Source organism: Perissodus microlepis, chromosome 20, assembly GCF_051167445.1.
Source record: "Perissodus microlepis isolate ML-2025 ecotype Zambia chromosome 20, ASM5116744v1, whole genome shotgun sequence".
Taxonomy (NCBI): domain Eukaryota; kingdom Metazoa; phylum Chordata; class Actinopteri; order Cichliformes; family Cichlidae; genus Perissodus; species Perissodus microlepis.
The window spans coordinates 28,192,437-28,218,639 of NC_140480.1; the positions used below are offsets into that span (position 1 = coordinate 28,192,437).

General features: G+C 38.1%; 3 protein-coding genes across 4 annotated transcripts; 2 read left to right on the forward strand and 1 right to left on the reverse strand.

Moving 5' to 3' along the window:
- The first annotated feature begins 1,432 nt into the window (after nt 1-1,432).
- cd63 (CD63 molecule) lies at nt 1,433-10,994 on the forward strand. The gene is made up of 8 exons (XM_084916913.1): nt 1,433-1,587; nt 2,281-2,369; nt 8,622-8,810; nt 8,956-9,030; nt 9,126-9,224; nt 9,415-9,558; nt 10,311-10,394; nt 10,572-10,994. Exons 2-8 carry the CDS (start codon nt 2,304-2,306, stop codon nt 10,635-10,637), a joined length of 723 nt encoding a protein of 240 aa, XP_084773039.1. The 5' UTR covers nt 1,433-1,587; nt 2,281-2,303; the 3' UTR covers nt 10,638-10,994.
- Nucleotides 10,995-11,032: 38 nt separating this feature from the next.
- Nucleotides 11,033-22,164, reverse strand: letmd1 (LETM1 domain containing 1). Its single transcript, XM_084916912.1, has 9 exons — nt 22,038-22,164; nt 21,597-21,751; nt 20,710-20,825; nt 19,127-19,209; nt 18,813-18,999; nt 17,576-17,677; nt 17,331-17,483; nt 17,150-17,246; nt 11,033-12,199 (listed from the first exon to the last, which is right to left on the reverse strand). Exons 1-9 carry the CDS (start codon nt 22,151-22,153, stop codon nt 12,123-12,125), a joined length of 1,086 nt encoding a protein of 361 aa, XP_084773038.1. The 5' UTR covers nt 22,154-22,164; the 3' UTR covers nt 11,033-12,122.
- Nucleotides 22,165-22,912: 748 nt separating this feature from the next.
- gtsf1 (gametocyte specific factor 1) lies at nt 22,913-25,651 on the forward strand. Of its 2 annotated transcripts, none has more exons than XM_084917660.1 (7): nt 22,913-23,014; nt 23,700-23,800; nt 23,900-24,006; nt 24,463-24,589; nt 24,676-24,765; nt 25,268-25,325; nt 25,406-25,651. In XM_084917660.1, exons 2-7 carry the CDS (start codon nt 23,716-23,718, stop codon nt 25,479-25,481), a joined length of 543 nt encoding a protein of 180 aa, XP_084773786.1. In that variant the 5' UTR covers nt 22,913-23,014; nt 23,700-23,715; the 3' UTR covers nt 25,482-25,651. The 2 variants fall into 2 exon arrangements, with proteins under 2 accessions (XP_084773786.1, XP_084773787.1); XM_084917661.1 differs by lacking the exon at nt 22,913-23,014 and adding an exon at nt 23,081-23,192.
- The last annotated feature ends 552 nt before the right edge of the window (nt 25,652-26,203 follow it).

Sequence of the window (26,203 nt, forward strand, 5' to 3'; positions counted from 1 at the left end):
TAACACATATTAAAAAGTAGGAGAAAAATAATCCTATAACTGTTTGCAAATAGAGCACCATAAAAATATAAGTGTTCAGCATTTGAACTGTTTTATGATGACCTGAGGAAGACCATAAGTTGAAATTTGTTGGTTAAATAATAAAGTTGTTGTATGAACTAAAGTGTTGCTGGAGGTTTATCTTTATCTGTACTGGATTTGTTCACATCATTCAGACTTTTACCACATGATCATAAATGATAATAATACTTTCTGATGTTATAAAAGCACAGCCTTACTGTAATTTATATGGCACAGGAAGTGACAGTGACGTGAGTGATCACAGCTCATTTGAATTCTTTGTAAATTTTGGTCAGTAAGACACTTAATCACCAGGATAAGAACGTTAGTGTGTAAAATGGGGAAATATATGAGGAGTCAAAGGAGCTTGCAAAGAAAAGCGTCTGGACTTCTTTAAGTTTAAGAAGTCCAGACGCTTTTCTTTGCAAGCTCCTTTGACTACGATGACCTGGATGACTGAGAACCTTCACAGACAAATATATGAGGAGTTCACCTTTCACACATTGTGTTGTAACTTGTGTATTACACATAACTTGTGTCACACTTTACATTTGCACCCTTTTTTTAATGGAAGTGAGATAATTTAATAACAAATGGATGGAGATAATCATGGCTTTGTGCACATAGTATACTACTCATTTGTTGTGAAATACAAACTGGTGCAATTAATGTGGATATTTTAAATGAGTAGCGCTTTATTGATGCATGTGTAAATTTTGAACAATAGCAGCATGTTAAGAGAATGTGAACCAAATTTACAAATAACAAGAAGAGAAAATACATTTTCCCTGACAACCCAAAATTGGTTGTTAATGCCTTACAACGAATTTATATTAATTAGCAGCTTATGACGCTGGTATTTACAACTTGCAAATATTTGTACGAGTGAATGAAGAGAAAGTGTTAGCTTTACTCAAAAAACAAGCTATACATAATAAACATGCGCACACAGACAAACAGCTAACATGAAGTGACACTGGGATTACATGATGCTGTGGTCCTAGAGTTACCTCGATTTATACTAATTAAAGTGATCTCTAGGTGACTGATGGAGTTATTTATATGGATTCAAACTTCCAGACTATGTAAACAAGTCAGGTCAGTTTCTAAATAGATGGAGGTATGGGGCTCATTTAAAAATGGGAAAATGAAAGTCAAACTGATTGGTATGTAGAAAGTTCTAGAATTACAGCTTTGCCATATTGGTTTTGCCAGACCTCAACCTGACCCCAATTCTCCAATAACACCAACTAGTTAATCAACCGATATGTCTTTACATATCCTAACATAAACCGACTACGCTAGAATATTACACAGCAGTAGGAGTTTGCATTTAACGACGGGGCCCTGAAGGTAGCATTGAAGGGTAGAGTTGCGCAGGAGACAGTAAAAAGGAGGGAGCAGGAGGTAGCAGAGAGTGTGAAAGAAAGAGGAGGGAGTATAAACGGCGGAACGCATCAGAGTCCCCTACAGCTTCAACTTTGTCTTCGCCTTTCGTGGCAAGATTTTAAAAACTTCTTCTGAAAGGTAGGTGTTAAAATAGCACCGAAAAAGTTTTCTTTTTCTCCTAACCGTTTTCCGTCCGGTGTTTTTTTTGGGTCGCTTTCTAAACTGTGCATCTAGCGGTTTCGTTGTCTTTTCTTTTAGACAAAAGAAAAATGTCGCCTAATGTAGATAAGGGTGGTTTATCGTAATTTTTTGTAACTTAATTTGTAGACTTATTTGTGTGTATTTAAGAATAATTCAGTTTTCAGACTAACAGCTGTCCGTAATTTGAGCTTGGCTGTTTGTGTAAAAAGTTTGACTCGTTGACAAAGCTTGTTTTGTTGCTTTCTAGCAGTGATTAACGGTCAGAGAAGGGGGGCTGTGTGTTCCTCAGACTCTTCTCAATTTACTCCAATTATTAAGTGTTATCCAGATCTGCGTGTTTCCTTAATTTTATCGTGTCTATATATAATGACATTGAAGTACAGTCCTAACATTTTTGAGACTCCTTCGTAACTTTTAATTAGTAAATCTAAATACAAATCAATCAGAGAAATGTGTGACGTGTTGATCTAACTTTAAAAATATAAATCACCAAGCGTTTTCATAGCAATGAGAATTAGTATCCTACTGAAAACGAGTCAGCTCTTCCACCCTTCAGCTGCTCGTATTACAGCTGATGTAATCAGTTAAGAATTAAACTTGCAATAAACTTGCTTTCTTTTTTTAATGTAGAAAACGGATCTTCGTCATTCATCATGAGCGTAGCAGGAGGAATGAAATGTGTCAAGTATCTACTTTTCTTTTTCAACTTCATCTTCTGGGTAAGTGGCAGCAATCACATTTCTTTTATAGTAAAACTGGGCTATGAAAAAAAAGAAACAAAACACAGCAGAGTGGACATGGAAACCACCTAAAACTAACTGCAGGAAGGGAAGCAACACTGTTGTGTTCTTCAGTTTTGTGTTTAAATCTAATGGGATAATTAGTGAACTTTTTCCAAGATTAGTTAGTTTTACATCACCTTCATGGTGACGATAAGAGAGAGGGTATAAGAGAGGCAGGAATGTGAATCTTATGACCAGATTTCCAAAGTGTTGCAGTACCATGTGACTCCAGATCATTTTTTCCTCCTGCTTAGTCACCCCATAAAGTTTGGTAAGCTGGTGTTTGCACAGTTAACTCTAAATTAACAAACTGTTATTTATGATAGGGCAAGAGGAAGTAAAAATGACAAAGCTGTTTTGGCGGGACTTCCCTTTAAGTCCCATTATTTAATACTTATACTCGGTAAACAGTTCAGTCTTTACAGCAGCATTTCCTTAAGTCCAGGTGTACCCTGGGATTTTGAGTCAACTGAGCAGTATTGTTTTAAGATGTCACCATAAAACCTAACTTAATCTAAAGAAAATGAAAAAGAAATTGCTTTAAGAAAATAATACACAGTTTTTGTGAAGTCAGTGGCCTTTAACTTGACAATACAGTCAAAGTTGTCATTGCCTTTATTTCAGGTGATATAAAGGCTGTTTTTTTCACATTTGAACACTAGCATGCCTTTAAGTTTGACAGTCTTGGGTAGAGCAGGGCGATGTGACCAAAAATATTTATCACGATATACATTTGAAAATTTGCTATAACAATATAACTGACGATATAATTGACACTAGACAAAGTACTTTACAACTCCACAACTTTATTAGTGCAAAAAAACCAAACAAACCATCAATGTATTTTCACTTAAACAAGCAGCTGTTTTTTGTGTGCATTAAAGTTATATAAAAATTTTACAGTACAAATGCAAATTCCTTGCTGACAGTTTAACCAAAAGGCATTTCCAGTGGAAATTGGCCGACATATCCTCAGCATAACCATGTAGAATATCCACAAAACTTAAAAAGAGGTTATACACACACAATACAGTAATATTATGTTGAAGCACAGTACGTATCACTCCGCGAGGCTCCTGCCTACGATAGTCGTAATGCTCCGACAATCCATCAAGCGGTGCGGGTTCGTAGCTTAGCAAAGTTGTACTAAAACATTTGACAGATTTTCAAGCGCAGTGTACGACATAAAATCGTTTCAAGGTCAGTAAACACAACCAGAATTCATACATAAGGCACACGGGATTATAAGCAGCACTGTCGATTTTCAGAAAAATCAAAGGATTGATTTTAAGTGTGCCGTATTTTCCAAAAAACACGGTAATAACGACGGCCCGCTAGCATGCTCTAGCAAAAATAGTGCTTTGTTGTGTAGCTGACGGACCAAAGCTAAACCAGTTCCACACCACTGAAGTTGCAGCATTTTTACAAACCAATTCTGGTTCATCCGTTTCATTCAACGATCCGCTTTCGCCCTTCTCATTCTCTGTCACCGCCATGCTTTTTCCGCCATGTTTGCATGAAAACAAAGGCACTGCGCATGCGTGTTTTACCCATATTCTATCGCGATATTTCATTTTCTTATCGTTGCCCAACATTATACCGGTATTACCGTGAACGGTATGATATGGCCCAGCCCTAGTCTTGGGCACATAAAGTCTACAGTCTAAGGCAGAAATAAATACTTTTTCTGTTTATTTGTTTTAGGTGGCAATTTTCTCAACTCCTATTAAGAGCTTTTTTGTTGGTCATGAGTGAGCAGAGAATCATAGTTGTTGAGATAATATTATCTTTTATAAAGCATTTATAACAATAAACAGTTGTAAACAATAAACTGTTTTAGATGCACTTTAGTATTGTTAATTTTTTCCACTCAGTGCACATTTTTAGAAGTGCTGTCATTATTTTCATTATTTATTGGGACACCTTATTTCACTCTTCTGGTCAGTATTTATAAACAGTATATAATAATTTAATGTGTGTAGCACACTGATGTAAGTGGAGGCATATATAAACATTATGCTGACGAATTCCGATCAATAATAATTGACTATTACTTTAATTGATTTAATTGATAGTTGTAAAATGTAAATAAATAAATTAGACAGTAGTAAGAAATGCCTCTCGACTCTATGGTGCGTTTCCATATATGAAAATTGTCTACTCAATGACCCACTCAAACATCACAACTCTACAAAGGTGTATTAGGGCCACATTAAGAAAACATATTATTGATCATTTTGAGAATGAGGTGAAAATTTTGAGATTAAAGTCGTAATTGCATTTCGAGAAAAAAGTCAAAATGTGCACACTACATATGTTCTTTCAAGATAAACCATCACTGCTGCTATAACCTCAACAAAAAGCCTTGTGTAGATGAGTTAATGAAACAAATTGGCATCTTGTGAGCTCCTCCAGGTTTGTGTGGTTTTTCCTTGTGACCAGATGCAGCTTTCTGAACCATCTTTTGAATGTTCTTATACTTATCACCATGCTGTGTTTATGTGCTAAATGAGACATCATTTCCTTCCTTGTTACTAGAAACGATTCTGAAGTGCGATTTTAAGACAGTTGTCAGGAAACAACAACTGTAAGTAATCTCCACATTTTGACCTTTTTCTCAAAAAAGGTCAAAATGTGTATTGACACTGGTTACTGACAATTTACTACTTAATAAATAACTAAAATTGAGCCCCACACGCTAAAGAAGAAAGTATAACAGAAAAATGAAGAAACATGTCAGTGTTCACTCACTGATAACTCCCCATATAGGAGATACTCAGTGGATTTCGTAGTGTTGAGCAGTGGTTTGACATTAGGGGTGGGGGAAAAAATCGATACTGTGTAGTATCGTGATATTTTGTTTGCTAATAATGTATCGAAACAGGGACAGCAGAAATCGATATTTTGTTACAAACAATTTTTTCGTGGACTGGAACATGCTCTGACTTCAGAGCATGTTGATCAGCTCCTTTTTCTGAGCAAGAATCCTGACATTCCTTCACTGTCCAAATGTGTTTAACTTTTTTTTTGGCAGCAATAAACATGACAGTTTACTTATTTTAATTTAAGACATGTTTTATTTTAATTAAGTTTAAAACTTTTTTATTTAATGTAAAATTATATTTTGTTTTAATTTACTTTCAAATTCTTCAGTTGCTGAATGGGCTGCATAGTTTTCATAAATTGCATAGTTCAGAATAGCTATAATTGTATCAGATGGTTGCATTCAGTTAAGTTGGACTAGACTGTTATACAAACCATTCAGTTTATAAAACTGACTGAAATGAGAGAAAGACTGAGTGTGAGACTTTGATATTAGATAAAATGAATATTGATAAAGTTTACCTTTATGTACAGAATTTGAATATCGCAAAATATTAAAAAAAAATTGCAATAATATCGTATCATGAGTTGTATGGTGACTCCCACCTCTATTTGACATATTGTGAAATTTCCTCAGCTGGTTGCACCATTATGTATTTTGACATCGCTTTGCCTTGTGGGAGTGTTAGTAAAAAAGGATGTTCGTAGCCATAGACTGACTGTTTTAACACTCAGGATTCACCCACAAAAGTCCTGCTAAGTACAAGGCTGGCCAATCAGCAGCCATGTCCAAAATACCTGCAGCCAGTTGGTTTGACATGGCTAGCAAAATGCATATGGAAAGATTACCAACAAAAAGAAACCACAAAGTGTTTTATGGTTTACTTTATCCATACGTGGGATGAGCAGAGATTATGATTCTTGATCCATTAATGAAGTCTCAGTTTATCTTGCAACAAGATCATAGAAGGAGCCAAAGCATTGTGATAAAAGAATTTTCTAGCCCTTTGCCACTTTTTCTTTTTTTTTTTTTGTAGATTGAAGTTTCATTCTCTCAGGCATAAAAGACATATAGGTTTTTGGATGTCAAATAAAACAACTTTTAAAATAATGCATACAGTTTCTTAAAATAAAGAAACAGCCACTCCCTTATCTGTTTGCGAAACGATCATGCTGACTGTGGTAACCGCAGTGAGTCGAGAAAAATTAATGTTGTGAAACTGTGTGTATTTGATTGGCTAGTTTCTGCGTCTGGTTCATACATTTATTGTCTTCTCCCCTTTCAGTTCGAGTAAGATTTTAAAATTACTACCTGAATTCTTTTTACTATGGTTGCTGAGTTGTGATACTTCCTTGTAAAAGGACTTTGGTTACACCTGTAGACACTGTAAATAAGTAAACTGGAGCCTCATGGTGAGTGACCTGTGAGTTTCAGCCCTATTGTGTTGCTAGTGTGCGCAAGTTTTTCTTGATTTTCAGATCAGAGTGGCAACACAACTAGTGCCTCTGGCTGAATAACAGACATTCGAATAGTTTCTGGAGAGAGCTATTGAAAATCTATTCAGTACAATCTTCTATATCTTTTCAATGATAACCAAATATGATGAGTGTTGTGAACTCTTAACAGCACAGTTGTCTTGTATGTTAATCTCACAATCTGATCTGCCTGTTGATTAGCTCTTCAGTTGTGAGAGCAAGGGAGCCACCAAATTTTGCCACAGCTTCCTTCTCAGGAAACATGAAGTATACTCTCTTCTGAATTTCTGTGACTTTCTGGGCTCTGCTTGGCTTCTCTGTTCACTCCTTTATATTTTGTCCTACACCAACCATTAGCTGTTTGTTTGACTCAGGCTCAAATATTTACATTGGTGGAGCCAACACAGAAGGATCTACAGTAGCAGCCAGGTCTTAATATGGATAGCATAGCAAACATGTGACTGACACTGAGGCTGGAGAGGTATCAGGTTGTCATACTGGTATGAAAACATTTATTTTCCCTTAAATGTTTCAAATATTAAACCCCTACAATAGTGAGCATACTGTTGGGAGCTGAAGTTGTTCTTCAGGGACTCCCAGTGGTATCTCCAGCCACAATATATTTGTTTTTGCCCTCGCCCATGTGTATCAAGAACGATAAAAACAGGTTAATGAATAATTTAATCTTACTCACACCTTATACAAAAGCTTTAAAATATCTAACATAGGTCTACATTTTACAGTTTACATTTTCAGTTATTTATCAGCAGTAATTTAGCAATTTTTATACTGTTAGTCATTCAAAACATGATGTTTGATATGGCAAATAACACCTGTTCTTATATATATATATTTGCTTGAAAAAGTGCACAGCTGAACAATTGTTTATCAGAAAAGTAGCAGGACTGAGTTAAAAGGGAATAAAAGTAAAAAGAATACAGTTTGCTCAAGGACACAGCTGATTGCGGTCAGACATTAGTGTTTGTAAAAGATCGAATGAATTGCTCTTATCACCCAAACCAGACAGTGACACTGTGACAGTGTCATTGTATCATCTGATCATTTTACATCCGCATTCAGTGACTGAAAAATGTTGCAACTTCCTCTTTTGTTTTAGACCTTTCTCATGTGGTTTGCTTACATGAAATGCAAAAGTACAATAATATAAAAATCAAATTGATTTAATGATACCATAATCAGATTTTTTTTTTCAATCTTTAAAATTTGTAGTAGCTATTTTAAGATAAAAAACTTGTCTTGGGAAATTTGTCCCCCCTTGAGGTGGCTGTAGGAGGCGGAGCAGGTCCCCTACTGATCGGAAGGTTAGTGATTTGATCCCAGGCTCCTCCAGTCTGAATGTCAAGTATCCTTGGGCAAGATATTAACCCCAAGTTGCTCTCCGATGCATCCATCTGAGTGTGAATGTGTATGAATGAAGCTAGGAAGCACTAAGTATAGAAAGAAAGTGCTTGTTTGAATGGGGGTGATTGGGTGACTGTGGCATGTTGTATAGAGCACTTTGAGTACTCCGGGAGAGTAGAAAAGCGCTATATAAGAATCAGTCCATTTCCCATTACCCCTTGGCATTGCTGCCAACTGTCAGAGAAGGTTAACATACACCTATTAAAGTAGTGGTATTCAACCTCCATAACTGGCACACAGGTGTGACACTTTCTAGATTGATCCCTATCACAGTCAAGTACCTGGGTGTATAAAAACACAAGTGTATTTTGGTACAGTTTTATTGTTTAGCTGCTAATAAGAATCAAATTATTGTTGCTTTTCTTTGCTATCATACTTTTGTCAAATAGCCAAATAAAATATTACATTACAAATTATAAACCTTTCCCCATGAATTCACTCTAGCCTAACTTCTTCTTATTCTTGCAGCTATGTGGCCTAGCACTGATTGTGGTAGGAATCATGGTTCAGGTGTCGCTTAACAAAACCCTCAAGATCACTGATCCCACTGCCTCGGCAGCTCCCATTATCCTGATCGGAGTTGGTGTGGTGATTTTCTTCATCAGCTTCTTTGGTTGCTGTGGAGCCTTCAAAGAAAACCACTGCATGGTCACCACGGTAATTCACACAGCACCATATGCAGTAACTTTGTTTTTGTTAACTTTTTTGCATGAGATTTCATTGTAAAAATTGCTGTTTATTTGTGTGACAACCACTCAGGTAGATCATTCAATTCCTCATTCGTTCCTTTCTCCTCCCTCAGTTTGCTGTCCTTCTCTCACTGATTATTATCGTTGAGATTGCAGCAGCAATTGTTGGATACGTCTTCAGAAACAAGGTAAGTGTTGAATACATCTGTTTTATGTGAGTCCCTGCAGAAGGTGTGGTTTTAATTTGAGCTGCGATGTTGTGTGTGTTGTCCCTCCCGTGTAGCTCTCAACTATCGTCCACGATAGCGTCACCGACATGTTCTCCAAGTACGAAAAGGGCGCACCAGAATTCAAAGAGGCTGTGGACAATCTTCAGCATAACGTAAGTTCACTGTAAATGTTCCTGTTCACTGTTTGGTTAGTATGGTACCACCCTGTCAAAACATTTTGCATCCTGTTGGTAAGTTTCGTGTGACAGGATATTGTTGCTGTTTGCACAATGTGTTCCATATCATTTTACTCTACATCTCAAGTTCATAGCTGTTGTTCATAGACTTGTTTGCATTTTCCAGCTGAAGTGCTGCGGTGTGAACAGTTCTTCTGACTGGAAAGGCTTCGCTAGCGAAGTAAACTCTGTGCCTGACTCATGCTGCAAGAATGTCACTAAAGGCTGTGGAAAAGGAACCATGACTGACTCTGACAAAGTGTATCAGCAGGTAAACAGGGGTCAATTTCTTTCTGAGTTTGTTTAACCTGAAATTCACTTTCTTAATTCTTAAGTCCTGTTTATTTAGCAAAACATCTAAGTTATCAGCATGTTGCTTAAATAGGTAAAAAATATATATATCTGGCAAGCTAAAGAGACATACAGTAGAGAATTGTAACCAAACTGCAACTGGATGGCATGTAAATATTAGAAACATGACTCCAGCTGTGTAACAGTCTTGCTTTGTGCCAAGCACACAAAAGGATTAAAGGATTTGGAACTGCAAACTCATCTGCTAACGACTGATTGATATGTTGTTAGGCAATGAGTGCGCACTAGTTAATCATCCTTTGTGAATCCAGTAGTGAGCATAATTTACAAAATGGACTTTGTGCTATTAAATGAGTGTCCGAGGTCATAAACTCTTAAGGAAAGTGTTTGAGGCTACAAAGCAAAGAAGCCTAGTGCTGTTTTCTCACAGACTATACAACTGGCAAACAGAGTACCTCCAAAGTTAAATCTCTGAAACAAATTTTCCACCAGGAGATTAGTGACTAGAACAAACAAACAAAAAAAGATTTACTACTTTACGTGCACGAGAAGATGGTTGAGGTAGCTGCTCTCATTGTCACAGTATGTGATTTGTAGAACCTCAAATATGGAAGGAGGAAAGAAAAACGAAACGGCAAAAAGCCCACAAGCAGTTAACCTTTCTCAGACACAGTGGAGATCAATTCTAACTTTTCTGTTTGTTCTCTTTAGGGTTGTAGTGCTGCTGTGGAGACATTTCTAAAGAACAACATCTTATGGGTGATAGTAGCAGCGGTTGTCATTGCTATCCTGCAGGTATGTAACACCATTAAACAAAATTTGCTCTTAAACTCAAGAGTCTATCAGCTCATTTTATTTTCCTTTGTTACTATGGTAATGTGTTGTTGCTCATCTTGCTTCTGGACTCTACAGACTTTTAGTTTTTAAAAAGTTGTAAACAAAAATGATGACCGTTTTTTCTCTTCCTTCCAGTTACTCGGTATTGTGTTTGCCTGCTGTTTGATGAAAGGCATCCAGGACCGCTACGAAGTTATGTGATCGACACCAGAGGAGAAGTTGACTGTTCGGGCTACTCACAAAGTTCTTCACTTGGATATTTTAAAATGTTCATCATACTTTCCACATAATACGCAGAATATAATTTTCTTCATACAGATAATATTTTCATAGTTAATGGCTCTGCTTTGATGCTGTACATGGAATGGAAATGGAGATTAATGTACAGTGTCATATTAGCATAAGTGAATGTTCTCTCTTAACTTTGCTTGCTTTGTTGTAAAGTTGAGTTTATTTTGGTGTTCCTGGATCTGTTCTAAGCTTTGAACTGCTTTGGTGTTTATTCGTCGTAATGGGTTCCAGTTTTTAATTTTTTCATTAAAGACCTTTTTAATTTCATCTGAATTTTCTGTATAAAGTTATACAGGAGGAAAATGCACCTTTAAGGTTTTTATTTCAGACACATTTCCAAGATATTGTATATAATATTGGCACAACACAACACTGAACATTTGCAGAGCAAATAATAAAAAAAAATCTTAAAAAACATAACATAACTTTTGTATCTTCTATTTAACTCTGTGTGCTTTTGCAAAAGGCACAGGAAGCGATGACATGTTCAGTTTTACACTTACACAAGTCACCAGCAGATACAACAGGAATTTCCTCTTCGTAGGAGTAACCAGAAAGCAGGCGAAGGGCTTACAACAAATTTTGCACTTAAGTTAATGTCATTCCAGCCTTTCAAAAAAATAAGAAGGTAAACAATAAAGTGATATCTTGTCAGAAATGTGTGCTGTGCCACAAACCAAAAACTTTGAGAACGTACAAGACGTTCAGCATCTCATCACACAAGCAAGCTTCAATGACTTTACAGCTGGGCCGCCAGTGGGCTTTTTCTTTACATAGTTACTCTCGGGGACTTTCATATTGTCTACTGCTGTTTGACGTCAACCAGGTTATAACGCCTCTTCATCTCCACATTACCCACCACAAGTCCTGTTACCCACAACCTTGATCATGGTAAACAATATTCAAAGTATATTAAAAAAAAAGCACAAAGTGAGGTACTGGCATTAAAAAATACAGGACATGTTTGATGTGAAATGTAAAAACAAACATGCCCATCTTAATGTAATTCTTTTAAATGGAATGTGTCTGAGCATATCACCAAACAAAAAGAACTGCTGAACTTAAACAGTGTAATAACATGTATCAGTTCACACATGCAAACAAGGTTCACATATAGCAATAGATAATCATGACATTACTTCCACATCACCAGTATAGCACTAATGTCTAATAGATGACAATGGATTCATCTTGTTTTTAAATGCTATTAACTGCAACTGCAAAGGCTTCTTTTTTGTGGTAAATCCTTTGAATAGAAATGGTTTCTTGCCAAAAACACCCTTAAAATGTTGTTTCCTTTCCAAAAAGGAGCTGTTGAAAACCTCTTGGAAAGTTTTGCTTTTCATTGCACGTAAGAGAGTATAATCACAACAGCAGATAGCATGAGGCTTCCTGTCAGTGACGGCTGGGACCACTTGGGTAGTTTGCAGAGAGAAATACAATGCTGTGCAAAAGCAGTGACACCTCTGAGTCTGCAAAAATGAAAGTAAAAAATACATGCTAATGTAATAGCTATAAAAGAATCATGCAACATTTAGGAAGTACTTAAAAGGTCTTTTAAAGCACCCCCCAAAATGCTTTAAATATAACTCAAAGCCTGATCTTTAAGTCACAAAAGGTAGTGGATATTTTGTCTTGACTATTGTACATAGAACAAGTAGTTCCTATATTTTTTAATGTGTGGAGACAATGTGCATTTATTACATTAGCTAGTTAGCAGATTTAACCTCTAAACAGTTTTTCAAGCCTCCCGTTATAACCTAACAGAGCCAAGATTTTTGTGTCCGGCCGCTACTTAAGAATGCAGAATATCTTGATAAGCTGATTAAAAAGACAGACAATAGCCTGATGGTTTCCAGATGCATTTTGGCAAATGCAATCCCTCTTGCCATCCTTCTGAATTGTACTTGGATTAAAAGCAAAGCCTGCTCAAATGTAATTGTCAGCAGATTCTGATTTATGAGAAACAAAAAATGCTGTTAGTGTCAAAAAAAATCTTATTCCTTGACTTGGCATAAATCCGTAGAGCAGCAGATTGTGCACTTATCAGGCTGTTCACACTGCTTTGTTAGGGCCATAAGCTGTGCACCAAACACCTCTTCTAGAAAGTTCACTGGCTCATCATCTAGGGTCATGTACTGAACAATAAATGCAACATGCACAGGTAATGCTGAATTATATTGAATTTTGGTTCCAATTAAATGCCCTTTCAGATTAAGTATTTTTTAAATGTTTAACTTTAGAGTAAAGTCCTGCATCAGTGAATGAACTGAGTATTAACATTCAAGTACAAACAGACACTTCATATTCAAATAAGAATTAACTTAAATAATTTTCTGTTCTGTCACTACACGTGTTCTTGAGTGAGACCGTTTCTGTAGCTACTTTGATACTACTGCAGTACATAGAAGGAGAAAGGCTTGGTTACTCTTCATAAAGATGATTTATATGTTAGATAAACATGCAGTATATTTCATCAGCCATTATCTGCAGGGTGTTTCATTTGTTTAGAGCGCAGGTGTTGAACTCCAGGCCTCAAGGCCCGGTGTCCTGCAGGTTTTAGATGTGTCCTTAATCCAACACAGCTGATTCAAATGGCTAAATTATCTCCTCAACATGTCTAGAAGTTCTCCAGAGGCCTGGTAATGAACGAATCATTTGATTCAGGTGTGTTGACCCAGGGTGATATCTAAAACCTGCAGGACACCGGCCCTTGAGGCCTGGAGTTTGACACCCCTGGTTTACAGAAAGAAAAAGTGGAGCGCCATCTGTTGGAATCATGTCAAATAGCAGTACAGACTCATTCCACTCATTTGGCTCCAGATACACTGGAGTTTAACAGAGATGATCGGTGGGACAGTTTGAGCCTTATACACTGATCAAAAAATTAAAGGAACACTTTTTAATCATATTATAGCATCAAGCTAACTAACTTCTGGGATGTTGATCTGGTCAGTTAAGTAGCAGAGTGTGTTTATAACCAGTTTATAACCACTTTTTTGGTGCTCCGGAGGGGCACCAATGAGACAACCACGAAAATAGGAATGATTTTACCTCATGGGAGCAAGTGACATTTTTACCCTTCTCATCTTTTCTGACAGATTTTTCACTCGATGGCTAGTGTCAGTCTCACTACTGGTAACATGAGGCAATACCTGGGCCCTATAGAGGCTGCACAGGTAGTCCCACTTCTACAGGATAGCACATTAATGTGTACAATTTCCAGAAGGTTTGCTGTGTCTTTCAGTGCAGTCTCAAGAGCAGGTGGATTCCAGGGGACAGGCTGTAGAAGATCGTTAACCCATCAGCAGCACCGGGATCGATTATCTCTGCTACTTATCTCTAAGTTACCGTTAATCGCTAAGCTTCTAGAAAAGGTGGCTAAGCAGCTTATGGCAGCTCTGGACAAACATGGCATTTATGATAAGTTTCAGTCCGGTTTTCGTCAATTTCACTCCACGGAGACAGCTCTTCTTAGGGTCTCAAGTGATATCTTGATGAATAATGATGCAGGAAAATGCTCTGTTCTACTCATGTTGGACCTCACATCAGCTTTCGACACAGTTGACCATCACATCCTCATTGAAAGGCTGAAAAAATGGGTTGGTGTATCTGGAACTGCATTAGAGTGGTTCTCCTCTTATCTCCATCACCGATCCTTTTCTGTGGCAGTCTCCGATTTTAGGTCAACCTCTACCTCCCTTACTTATGGTGTCCCTCAAGGGTCAGTTTTGGGGCCTTTATTGTTTTTAATTTATCTTCTCCCCCTCCAGCATATAATGGGCTCTTTTGAGGACATTTCTTATCACTGTTATGCTGATGACATTCAGTTGTACGTTTCTTTTATGCCCGAGGATTTATCTAAGCTTCAGCGTCTGAATGATTGCTTAGATTTGATCAAACGTTGGATGGCTGCAAATTTCCTCCAACTCAACGAGGGGAAAACCGAAGTCCTCGTATGCGCCCCTGATAGGTTTCTATCGCAGATAGTGAAAGCCCTTGGTCCTCTCTCACTCTATGTTAAATCCTCTATCAGGAATTTAGGTGTCACCTTTGACTCGAGTCTCACATTGGATGGGCATGTGAAATCTCTGGTTCGGTCTTGTTTTTATCATTTGAGAAATGTGGCTAGGTTAAGCCCGGTTTTATCTCGCTCTGAACTCGAGATTGCTATACTTGCATTTATTTCGTCACGCTTGGATTATTGTAATTCGCTGTTTATGTGTCTAAGCAAAGGTTCTCTGGATCGTCTGCAGGTTGTGCAAAACGCTGCAGCTAGGCTTTTGACAAAATCCTCCAAGTACTCACATGTGACACCGTTATTATCTCAGTTACACTGGCTTCCTGTTAAATTTAGAGTTGATTTTAAGATCCTGGTCTTGACCTACAGAGCTGTGCACGGACTGGCACCTGCCTACATCTTTGATCTGCTACAGCCCTATGTCCCTAGCAGGTCTTTGAGGTCATCTGATCAGGGCTTACTTGCTATAAAAAATACTAAGAGGAGGACTAAGGGGGATAGAGCTTTTGCCACTGTGGCCCCTAGACTGTGGAACTCTCTCCCCCAAGCATTAAGAACTGTGGACTCAGTAGCTGTTTTTAAAAAACAACTCAAAACTCACCTTTTTAAAACTGCTTTTGGTTAATTTTTTGCCTGTTTTATTTTCTCTTTTTAAATCTTTTTATGACTTGTAATCTTATGTGCAGCACTTTGTGACTCTATCTTGAAAGGTGCTATATAAATAAAAATTTATTTATTTATGTAAATTTTGGCAAAAAGGACGAGCCTGTAAAATAACTTTTTCACTTTAACTTTCAGGGTGTCATTAAATTTAGCCCTCTGTAGGTTGATACTTCCATGTCCATCACACAGTATGCCATTCTTTAATTCCTAACATATTACGCAGTCCACATCAATATCTAGCATGATTTCTTTTCGGATGTCCTTTCAAAGTGTTTTTAATGTTTTTGAGCAGTGTACATCCAACAGATGTGCTGCACTTCAGCTATCCACAGCATCCACAAAGCACATCAACTCTAAATTGTGCTCCACATCCACATGCATAAAGCCAGAACTTTAGTTTAGGCTCATATTTACTTACATTTTGAACTATTATTTTGTTTTATTTTATTCCATGGTTTTTCTGACTCATTATGGACATTTTGGGACTGACTATACAGGTAAGCACAGTAGAAGCAATCAAGTCTCAGCTACTTTATTAGACAGAAATCTGTGCAATATTCTGTCTGGAAGTCAAAGGAGCTTGCAAAGAAAAGCGTCTGGATTTCTTTAAGTTACTTGAAGACGTTTCACCTCTCATCCGAGAAGCTTCTTCAGTTCTAAGGTCAAATGGTGGAGAGTCCCAGATATAAACCTAGTGGGAGTATCCCCCCACAGAGGGACAAAAGGACCCCCTGATGATCCTCTAATCGCCTGAGCCAAGGTGTGAAACTGGGTGTGGGTCCCAATCAGCCAGAGTTTCGGGTGTGTTCATTGTGAAACCTGGCCCCACCTTATCATGCGAATTCCTGAGGTCAGATGGCCCAGGATGTGAGTGGGCGTTAAGGCGTCTGGGAAGGGATCTCAAAACTGGATTATAGATGGCAGAGAGTTGGTGTCGTAAACCCCCGCCTCTGTTCAAAGATGGTCGCTCACAGTGGACATAGATGGCTTCTTTCACTCGTCTTTCAAACCATCTGTCCTCTCTGTCCAAAATGTGAACATTGGCATCCTCGAAAGAGTGTCCTTTATCCTTAAGATGCAGATGGACTGCTGAGTCTTGTCCTGTGGAGGTGGCTCTTCTGTGTTGTGCCATGCGCTTGTGAAGTGGCTGTTTGGTCTCTCCAATGTAGAGGTCTGGGCATTCCTCGCTGCACTGTACAGCATACACCACATTGTTAAGTCTGTGTTTTGGCGTTTTGTCTTTCGGGTGAACCAGTTTTTGTCTGAGCGTGTTGCTGGGTCTGAAATGCACCGGGATGTCATGCTTGGAGAAAACTCTCCTAAGTTTTTCTGATACACCGGCTACATAGGGGATGACAATGTTGTTGCGTCTGTCCTTCTTATCCTCCCTCGCTGGTGTCTGGTCTTCTTTTCTGTGCCTCTTTGCTCCTCTTTGCTCTCCACCATTTGACCTTAGAACTGAAGAAGCTTCTCGGATGAGAGGTGAAACGTCTTCAAGTAACTTAAAGAAGTCCAGACGCTTTTCTTTGCAAGCTCCTTTGACTACGATGACCTGGATGACTGAGAACCTTCACAGACATTCTGTCTGGAAATTTCTCTTCACATAAATCCTCTTAAGGAAACAGGTAAAGTTATTTTTATTACAATTCTGGTGATTTTTCTTTGGCTCTCATCAAAATCTTTAGGGTAGGTGACAGAAAAAAAGAATCCATACTGCAAATCCAAATAATAATAATACCTTTCAATGAGCTTGACACCTGAAGCCACTGGGACAACCATTCGCGACACTGGTTAACACCAAGAACATCAGCATTAAGGCCCCTTAGATAACAAGCCTGAAAGGAGGAAAACATCAAGTATTTATAAAACAGCTTACAGACGAAGGCACTCAGTATATAAAGTCATGGAGAGTGATGGACCTGTCTGAGTTCAGAGTCATTCAGCTGGTGAACGCCCAGTCTGCTGAGGCCCCGGTCCAGTTGGAGCAACTCCAGCCCGTGGCTGCTCAGCCGTTGGCCAATCAAGAAGCCGGGGAGCCGTGGCGTCAAGAAGAGCAGCGGGCTGATGTGTCTCTGATTAGCCATAAAAACATGAATACGAAGGCTTTACTAAGCCTTTTGCTTTCCTGTTAACTGAGACAGAAAATTGGAGGAGTTTTACTGACCATGTGATCAACGCTCATCCTCCTTATACCCAAAGGAGGTCCAGAAAACAGGCTTCGGATAGCAAGGATTTCAGATGCTTTGGGGTTTGCTCCACTTTGGACCTGAACAAATATCAAACATACATGTACTGGTTAGAAATTAACAGAGCTGCAAATCTGTACTGTTTCACACAGTTCACAGCCAAAATTTGTGGCGTTTAGGCATCATCATGACTGACTCCCGCAATGTTTATTAAACTGAAGAATGAGAACTAGGGTGCACTTACTATTTGTGCATCCAAATGAACAGTTTAAAATTTAACAAATAAGTTGTAGTTTTCTAATGAAAAGAAATGACAGTTATCCTCGCAAACTGGCCAAGTATCCCAGCTATGTGTCCAAAGTTTGAAGTGAAAAACTGTGCGAAAGAATACTTAGCAGAGCAGAAAAACAATGCACTATTTTAAAATCACTGACAATTAAGAGTGAGGATTTCCATTGTCTTAATAAGAGGGGGGATACATTAAATAGCAAGTGAGGAGTCAGTTTTCACAGTCAACATGGAAGTGGGGAAAAAATTGGACAGCATAAGAATCTCTCAGACAGAACTGTAATGGCCAGATCACTTGCACAGATCATCTTCAAACCACAGGTATCAGGTGTTTCCCCAATAAGCATGGGTTAGTACTAGAAGCAGGCCAAGCACAGACAAGCAACAAGATTTCTTGGGTGCTTACAAGATTATAAGCACCCAAGAAAGCTGACAGGACACATGCATGGAGCACAATAACCACAGACAGGTCATAGTGCGCATGCTCTTGGCTCTCCACCACTAAAATCTACCCAAATCATCAGCTGGATAGCCTTTAGTGATTATGCAAGTGCAAAGCTGGGTTATTGAGCAAGGGAAGAAGATGGATCAGTTTGATGAGTCACATTTTCTCTTACATCATGTGCACGGCCAAGAGGATGTGTGTGCGTGTCCTTAACTTTGGAAGAGTGCTGGCAGGATATGCTACAGATTTAATGCAAGACAGTAGAAGAAAAGTGATGTCTGGGCAATGTTCGGCTGAAAAATCTTTGGTTCTGACGTTAATGAGGATGTTACTTTGAGACATAATATCTAGTTATTCCCTGATAACTCGTGCTACATTCAGGAAGATAACATTATAAGGGGCCACACTGTAAAAACTGTTCGTGAATGATTAGTGTACTTTGCAAGCAGAAAGCAGTACTGCTACACATTCCCGATACTTACTTTTGCACACAGGTCCTTAAGTTGTCTCTGTAAGTGACCATTTTTGACCTGCTGACTCGTGCACTCAAGTCCTTTGAGCACCGGCCAGTGGTGCCGAGCTCTGAGGGAGTGGTACACTCTCCGAAACTCCAGCTGCTGGCTGGGAGTCCAGAAGTGAGGGATCAGGAGCTGACGGGGGAAGAAATACCTGTCGATGCAGGAGGTGTTGTTAGCAGAGTGAGGCACAATAAGTGACAGAAAATGATTAATGAACAGGGACAGCAACATAAATAAGCCTGCAAATCAAATGAGATGGTTATTTCAAGAGGACTCACATCAAGACAAAAACCAGGTAGTTGGCAAAGGGAGGGATGGATATGATCACCAGCGGGATGGCCTTGATCAAGTCTCTGCGAAACTGTCAAACACAAGTCAAGTGAGCCAAGTTACTGTGAGACATTACAGCCCTGAAACACTGACAATGCATAAACTAAAAATACTACACTGCCATAAACACAGGAATTGAAACTCTACCAAAATCTACACTAATTTATGAGAACGGGTGACTAAACGCTAATCCCTCCCCTTAAAGGATGCTCTGACAGTCCTCACGATTATGAAATTATTTTAAATACCATTAGTATTTATTCAGAGCGATAGCTCAGATTGAATACCTGACGTACAAAGTCAGAGAGATGAATCGGCTGAGATGTGTGGAGGGGAGAAAGTGGGATTATCGGGAAAAGGATGCAGAAGATGAGGCTGACAAGCAAGAAAAAAACAAAACAAAAAGGAGCTTTACGGTTGTTTTGACAGGAAATGCTGATGGTTGGCATGAAAAGGGAAGATTTAGAAGACAAGAAGAGTTGGAAACAGACATTCCACTGAACTGATCAAAAAGAAGAAGCTGCCAAAAATAAATAAGAGCATTGCTTACATCAGCATTACACATTTTTCAATGCTGATAAAGTAGATGACCTTCTCTACCTCCTGAGGCATGCCATCCCACCCCTAATGCACCTGAAGTGCTAGCATCTTGATAAATCCTCACGCCTGTTAACCTAATATCAGACAGAATTAACTCATTATAACCGGTTCAAACAGTGGGTGTTTGTTTTTTCTTTTTATGGTTGATTTAAGCCTTTTCATTTTAGGAGTTTAAATTAGAATATATTCATTTGTTATTTTGATCTTGAATTCTGTTTTTCTGTCTATTTATTCTTTTAATGAATACAAACTGATAACTGCACTAAATAATATAATAGTTTATTTGCCTTTAAAATTTTAAACAGTTTTGACAATTAGTGTCAAAACAAAATAGAACTGGTTTTATTTGTGTGCATGGAGATGGTGTTAACCTGACATGAATTCCCATTGCCGGTATTACACTAATAATACTCCAATCGAAAAGCTAAATAAAATAGGATTATATTGGATTTTCTGTGACAAAATGCATCACATTTTGGTAGATAACATGATAGAAAACACAACTTTTTTTTGCTAAGAGTGAATGTATGAAGGAAAGGATTTTTAAAAAGATCCCAGATAAAAAAAGCAGAGGGAATTTCTATACAAGTGAATTTCTTTTTGCAACCAGGGTTCGCCTCCTGCTGGCCATTAGACAGAATGCAGTCAAAAGAAAATTTTACACTCAGAAGCAATAGCATCATATTAACAATCAAAATCAAGTATATTCCAAACTTTTGCAATTTAAAAGATTTAAAAAATCAAATAATTTTTTTCTGACTTATTGCAGATTTAATAATAACAAAATAAATGTAATTATATTTAATACAAATTTAATAATAATCAAGAAATTACTCATTTTCACTGGGCTATAAGCAGTTTGATTCCCTCCATTTCTAATATGTGTGGAACATTCTGATATTTCTGTGTGCAGTGTAGTAATCAGACCCACCTGTCTGAGTTTCTCCATGTCCCTGTAAGGCAAATCCTGGAACTTTACTCCATCAGACCACATTTTTCCTTTTATCCTCCTGATATCTTTGGCATCTCGGAACAGTAGCTTGAATCCTGGAATGAGTGACAGAAAAAATTGTTTTAAATATTACTGTAGATTTAAAAATTTTATTTGACTCTTAGAACAAAGTGCTTTGTAGCATGCTGTTTATTTAGACACCAACTCCTGAGCCTGCTTGTACTCCTGTAGATGTTCGCTTTAGATTGGGGCCACAAAATGATATAATTATATAATCATTTGTATATTACAAACAGTATGTAGTATGCAATGTTTGTTTGCTTGTTTAATGCAGTTTTAATAGAGTAAAATGAAAATTTGACTTGCAAGACCTGAAAAAAATAAGCTCGGGTAAGTGATGGACAAGAACAGCGTTTTCTGGATATAATGCTGCTGATGGGGTGATGTTTGAAAGAAGACAACTGGACTTCTTTAGGTTTTTGAAGACATTTCACCTACCATCCAAAAGGCTTTTTCAATTCTAGAACAAAAGCAGACACACCTATACAGGAAGTAAAGACCCTGAGGACCCTGATGTTAGTAGACCAGGTGAAACGATCATATTAAGGCCATGGAATATGAGAAATCTGACTATTAAATGTCTTATTTTAACTCCAGATTCTGATCATGAGTTGGGTCTTGAATTCTCTCTCTCTCAGCAACTTTCATCTTCAAAAACCTTCATATATAAGGTGCCTATGTACTACAGCAGCCTGTTTCCTGGTCCCTAGTCAGGTCTCCCAACCTCATTGTTGGGCTAACAAGACTCACAGGGCTCTCCTGCAGTGTTTTTGGAGACCTCAGGAGTGAGTAAACCGTGAGCTTACCTTCCACGAAAGTGTGATAGAGCAGAAAAAAGCGGGGAAATCGCTTTTTAAGGAAATCTTCATATTTGGTATTAGCCCACTGGAGTTTGGAGGCAACATAACGAGCAAAACCTCGTCTGATTTCGGACGATGAGTAGTGTCTACCCAGGGGCAGTCTATCAGAGAGGAAAGATATCTGTCATTAAAGGAATAAAATAATTGTTTGTACATTAAAGAATTAAACATGATTACTCTTTATCGTTGGGGTATGCACCGATCACGACATAATAATTGCTCTGATGAAAATATCAACAACGTACTTTATTTTTTTATTTTCAATTTTATTTTCAATATCTCTTATCAGCCGGTAGGTATAGCTAGCTTAGCAAAGGTTTACGAAACACGAGTAAAACAAAAATGATAAATGATGGAAGCGACGATGTTAATCGGCTTCATATATACCTGAACTGACAGACCACGTAGGGAGAGTAAAGACCATGTGTTATCCTGTTTTTACCGAGACGACAGTGTCGGATTAAAGACAGTTGACTACACAGACTCGAACAGGACAGCGCCATGTTTGACAGGCAGCGCACTTACCGTAATGACGCTCATATACAGCAAAGATGAAAGTGAGTCAGTTACCGTAATGGAAAAAAATGGTGCCAGGCTAAATATGAGTCACATGCTACTAAGTGTGTAAAATGATGGCAAAAAATAACCTTTTTTGTTTTATAAATGTAAATAAGCATTCTAAAAACACTGACTCTTTCATATTTTAATGAACCATCTATTCACAAAATAAAAAGTCTGCTTTAATATAAGAAAAATATGATATGATGTGATACAAATAGGTCCAGTTACAAATAAGTATTTTATTATAAGTATATTACATTTTGTTGTTTTCGCTGCTCTAATACAATAATTTCTAACCTTTTAAGATCACTAAAGAATTTCAGATTTTTTTCTTATTCGTCATACTACTTCTTTGCCAGTAGCTGTGTACTTTTACGTTAGCATTTTACTTTGACTACTGGAATTTTACATGTAATCAGTAGTGTCTACTGTATGTACTCTTACTTTTGCAGTTCATTTAATTTGGTAATTCTTCCAAAAGTCAGTGCAATTTAATTATCACGTTTTATTGATGCTATTTATCATCTTTACTTAAAAATGAGTGGGTACTTTTTGCACGGACAACTAATTTAATTAGCTGCTTCTTCCACCATAAGCCAGAGATTCAGTTTGCACATTTTATTGATAGTATTCATAGTTCATATAAAAAAATATTTTTTAAAAAGAAAAAAGTTAAAATCCCCGTAGAGCTAATTAAAAAAAAAAAATAAGCGCTAAAAATCACGTGACTCTCCGCGAGATTTAAAGAAGTGGGGCGGCTCTGGTTGTTTGATATCTTTTGAGAGAAACGGATCTCTTTCACGGTAATTTAAAACTGCTTCTAGGCTTTATTCGAACCATTTTCTATAAACTTTACAAAAGTTAAGTGCAGGTGTTTAAAATTCACGTGTTAGTGTCTCAGGCAATGTGCTGAGCAGCTAGGCAACTTTTTTGCTAACAGACTTTGGAAACGGGCCAGGTCTTCTTGCTGCATATTTTACGGTAACGTTTGATGAGCTAGGTACTGTGTAGCGTGTCCACGAGTTAGCTCTGCGACTTATTTTAGCCATAAAGAATGGCTTTATATCAGTCAAACGTGAATATTTGGTCATCATGGGATATTTAATCAGGTCAAAGAAAAACAGGGGGTGTAGGAACCACCTGCACGTATACTGCGACACAAAGAGTTGGGGGGGGGAGAGAGCTAGCTTCATTCACTAAGGTCACTCATGTTTCTGTCTTTGTACACATATTAGGAGTATTTTTTTTCTTCTTCTTCTCTATATTTAAAAGTAATCCAAACCAGCAGGCTAAGTTAAGCTCACTTTGGGGTGACAGAAAAATGTTGCACACCTGCAGAGCTGAAGGGTTAATGTGGTTATGCAGCTTGTGAATGCTGTGCCATGTGTTGGCATTACCAAAGTGCAAGCATTTAGTTTACACAATTCCTGTGTGTCTATTTGGGGGTAGGTGGTTATATTTTAATTTAAACTGTTTGCCTACCCATAGTAAATTCCAGCTACAGATGGCGAGCAATTTCGTAATTGGAAGCACCAGCAGTCCCTGCAGGACCTCTTCTGCAGAGCCAGCACAGCTGGTGGAGGAATATGGTGAAACTTCCCTTTTTTTTTTTTTTTTTTAAACATTTTAAGGTGTTGTCAGTACTTTAAATCCTAAGTTAATGCATTTGCTTCTCACCCCCTTTAAAGATGGGAAAGGAAACACAGACCCAGAAAAACTTCTTCAGTGCCCTTTTGATAAAAACCACAAGATCCGGTCCAGCCGCTTTCCTTACCACATCATAAAGTGCAGGAAGGTGAGTCAAGTGCTAGTATCTTTAAAATTTTAGGTTTTAGTTGTATTTTCTTTCTATTTTACATTAGTCTGTCAAATTGAGTTTACTCATTTTAGTTTTGTTTTTTAGTTTCCGTAGTTCCAGTGATGGTTTTAATCTTATAAGAGAGTTTGGCCTTGTTAGAAGTTCACAGCAGCCATTACAATGCAAACATTAAATCTTGGAAGGGCCTCGGTGTCATGCAGCTGAGTAAAACAGCATCCTATTGAATAATCTAACCGCTGAACCAGCGCTTACAATTATTTTTATCCAGCAGAACATTAAAACACTAAAGTAGCAAAATGTTCTCCACTGGTGGATGAGGGAGAATAAAAATTGCTAAGTGGCGAAGCTGGTACTGGTCTTGAGTAATTCCCTGGCTTCAATGAAACTTTAGCCATGACTGAAAGTTTAATTGTTTATATAAACTCTCTGCAGAACCATCCCAAACTGGCCCGTGAACTAAAAACCTGCCCTTTTAATGCTCGCCACCTGGTCCCCAAACATGAGCTGGCTCACCACACTGAGACCTGCGAGGACAGAGTTCCTGTGGACATGGAAGAAGGTAAGACGGCTTTTCTTTTTTTCTTTAACTTAAATTTAATCATGTTTAACATTGTGAATATTTCTTATTTTACACCCCTATTACAGATGCAAGTTCAAGTTCAAATGGACCTTGTAACTGGCATGTCCCAGTCAGCACTTGGGTTAACCCAAACATGACTGAGGATTGGGATCAAGGTATGACTTATAACCTCATCATCTTGGTATTGGCACAAGGATGACTAACCCTTACCTGGCTGTGTGACTCAAGCGTTAAAGTGCTTTAGACTCGCTTTCCTTGTAATGGAAAGCTGAAGACAACTGCTCCTCCTGCTTGAAGCTTACGCTCACTTGATCTATGACCTCTGTAAACGCTTCATCTGGGTCAATGGTCTCGGTTGCTAGTTTTAGTAACTATTACTGAATAAAACTCTAACTCTGGAAGATTGCTCAGGCCTGTTGTGATGAACTGCTACTGTGTAAAATGTGAAATATCCCATTTCTCACCTAGGTCAACCTTTTTCAAACCTTGTCTGAAAACTGCTTTTTCCCCTTCAGTTTCTGACTGTTAAACAATACTTTCCATTTTAAGAATGGGTCTGGGTCTAAATGCACCTGAAATATAAACTTTTTGTGCTGCACCCTGAGACATTGAGACAATACTTGGTGAAAGTATTAAGGTAACTGTCCCATCTTGCAGAGGTGGATAACACTGCTCCTCCATTTGTGTGGGGTGAAACCAAAACCATTGGGCCAAAGTAAGTCAGCTCTTCCATCAGTCTGAATCGGCTAACAGTAGTTTTTCTTTGTTCTCTAACTGTTGTCTCTCTCTCACCAGACAGGAAACAAGACCCACCAACAATCTTGGTCCAAAGTTTAGGTCACCCAGTGACGTTCCATGGTCTGGTTTTTAAGCTATAATTTGTGTTTACTGCATATGCAAGCATGTTTAGGTATTTCCCTTTTTAAATTTGTTCTTAACATTTTTTTTAAATCTCCCTCAGTGTGACTCATGCCTTCTGCCAGATGCAGACTACGTTGATGTGATATGTCCACTTTTTTTTTTTTTTTTTTTTTTTTCGTCGCGTCTAGCATCCTCACTGTTTAGTCAGACTGCATTGTTGCTTAATAAAGCCGTTTACGTGAGGAAACTTGAGTAAATTCATTTTCAGTCACATGCTATGCAATGATTCAAGATGGTTTAAAGGCAAAATTTTCAAGTCCTATATTCGCAGCAAGAATCCGGGACTTGACATCAAGTCACAAGGTCTGATTAAACACCAAAAACAGTTGGTGTAGAGCAGGGATGGGGGAACTCGAGGCCTCAAGGGCCTGTGTCCTGCAGGTTTTAGATATCACCCTGGGTCGACACACCTGAATCAAATGATTAGTTCATTACCAGGCCTCTGGGGAATTTCAAGACATTTTGATGAGGTAATTCAGCCATTTTAAACAAACTGCTTGGTATAACATGAGCTGTGTAGTGGCAATTCCTTTTATTTATGGCTATTCTAGTTGTGCAGCATGCATATGTACACTTATACCAGCTTGGACCACTTTGACTTCAGTGTTGCTTTGATTGGTTAACATTCAATATAACGCACCCTGAGGTAGCTGTGTTTTAGTACTATATAAA

Bases quoted from the DNA above. Each gene is read 5' to 3' on its own strand.
- cd63 (XM_084916913.1), top strand. From the start codon at position 2,304: ATGAGCGTAGCAGGAGGAATGAAATGTGTCAAGTATCTACTTTTCTTT. The intron at 9,225-9,414 runs GTAAGTTCACTG...TGCATTTTCCAG, and splicing joins TGGACAATCTTCAGCATAAC to CTGAAGTGCTGCGGTGTGAA. The intron at 9,559-10,310 runs GTAAACAGGGGT...TGTTCTCTTTAG, and splicing joins CTGACAAAGTGTATCAGCAG to GGTTGTAGTGCTGCTGTGGA.
- gtsf1 (XM_084917660.1), top strand. From the start codon at position 23,716: ATGGCGAGCAATTTCGTAATTGGAAGCACCAGCAGTCCCTGCAGGACC. The intron at 23,801-23,899 runs GTGAAACTTCCC...CCCCCTTTAAAG, and splicing joins ACAGCTGGTGGAGGAATATG to ATGGGAAAGGAAACACAGAC. The intron at 25,326-25,405 runs GTAAGTCAGCTC...CTCTCTCACCAG, and splicing joins ACCAAAACCATTGGGCCAAA to ACAGGAAACAAGACCCACCA.
- letmd1 (XM_084916912.1), bottom strand. From the start codon at position 22,153: ATGGCGCTGTCCTGTTCGAGTCTGTGTAGTCAACTGTCTTTAATCCGA. The intron at 19,210-20,709 runs GTGGGTCTGATT...TGTGTTTGACAG, and splicing joins ACATGGAGAAACTCAGACAG to TTTCGCAGAGACTTGATCAA. The intron at 12,200-17,149 runs GTATTATTATTA...TCATTTTTGCAG, and splicing joins GGTGTCAAGCTCATTGAAAG to ACTCAGAGGTGTCACTGCTT.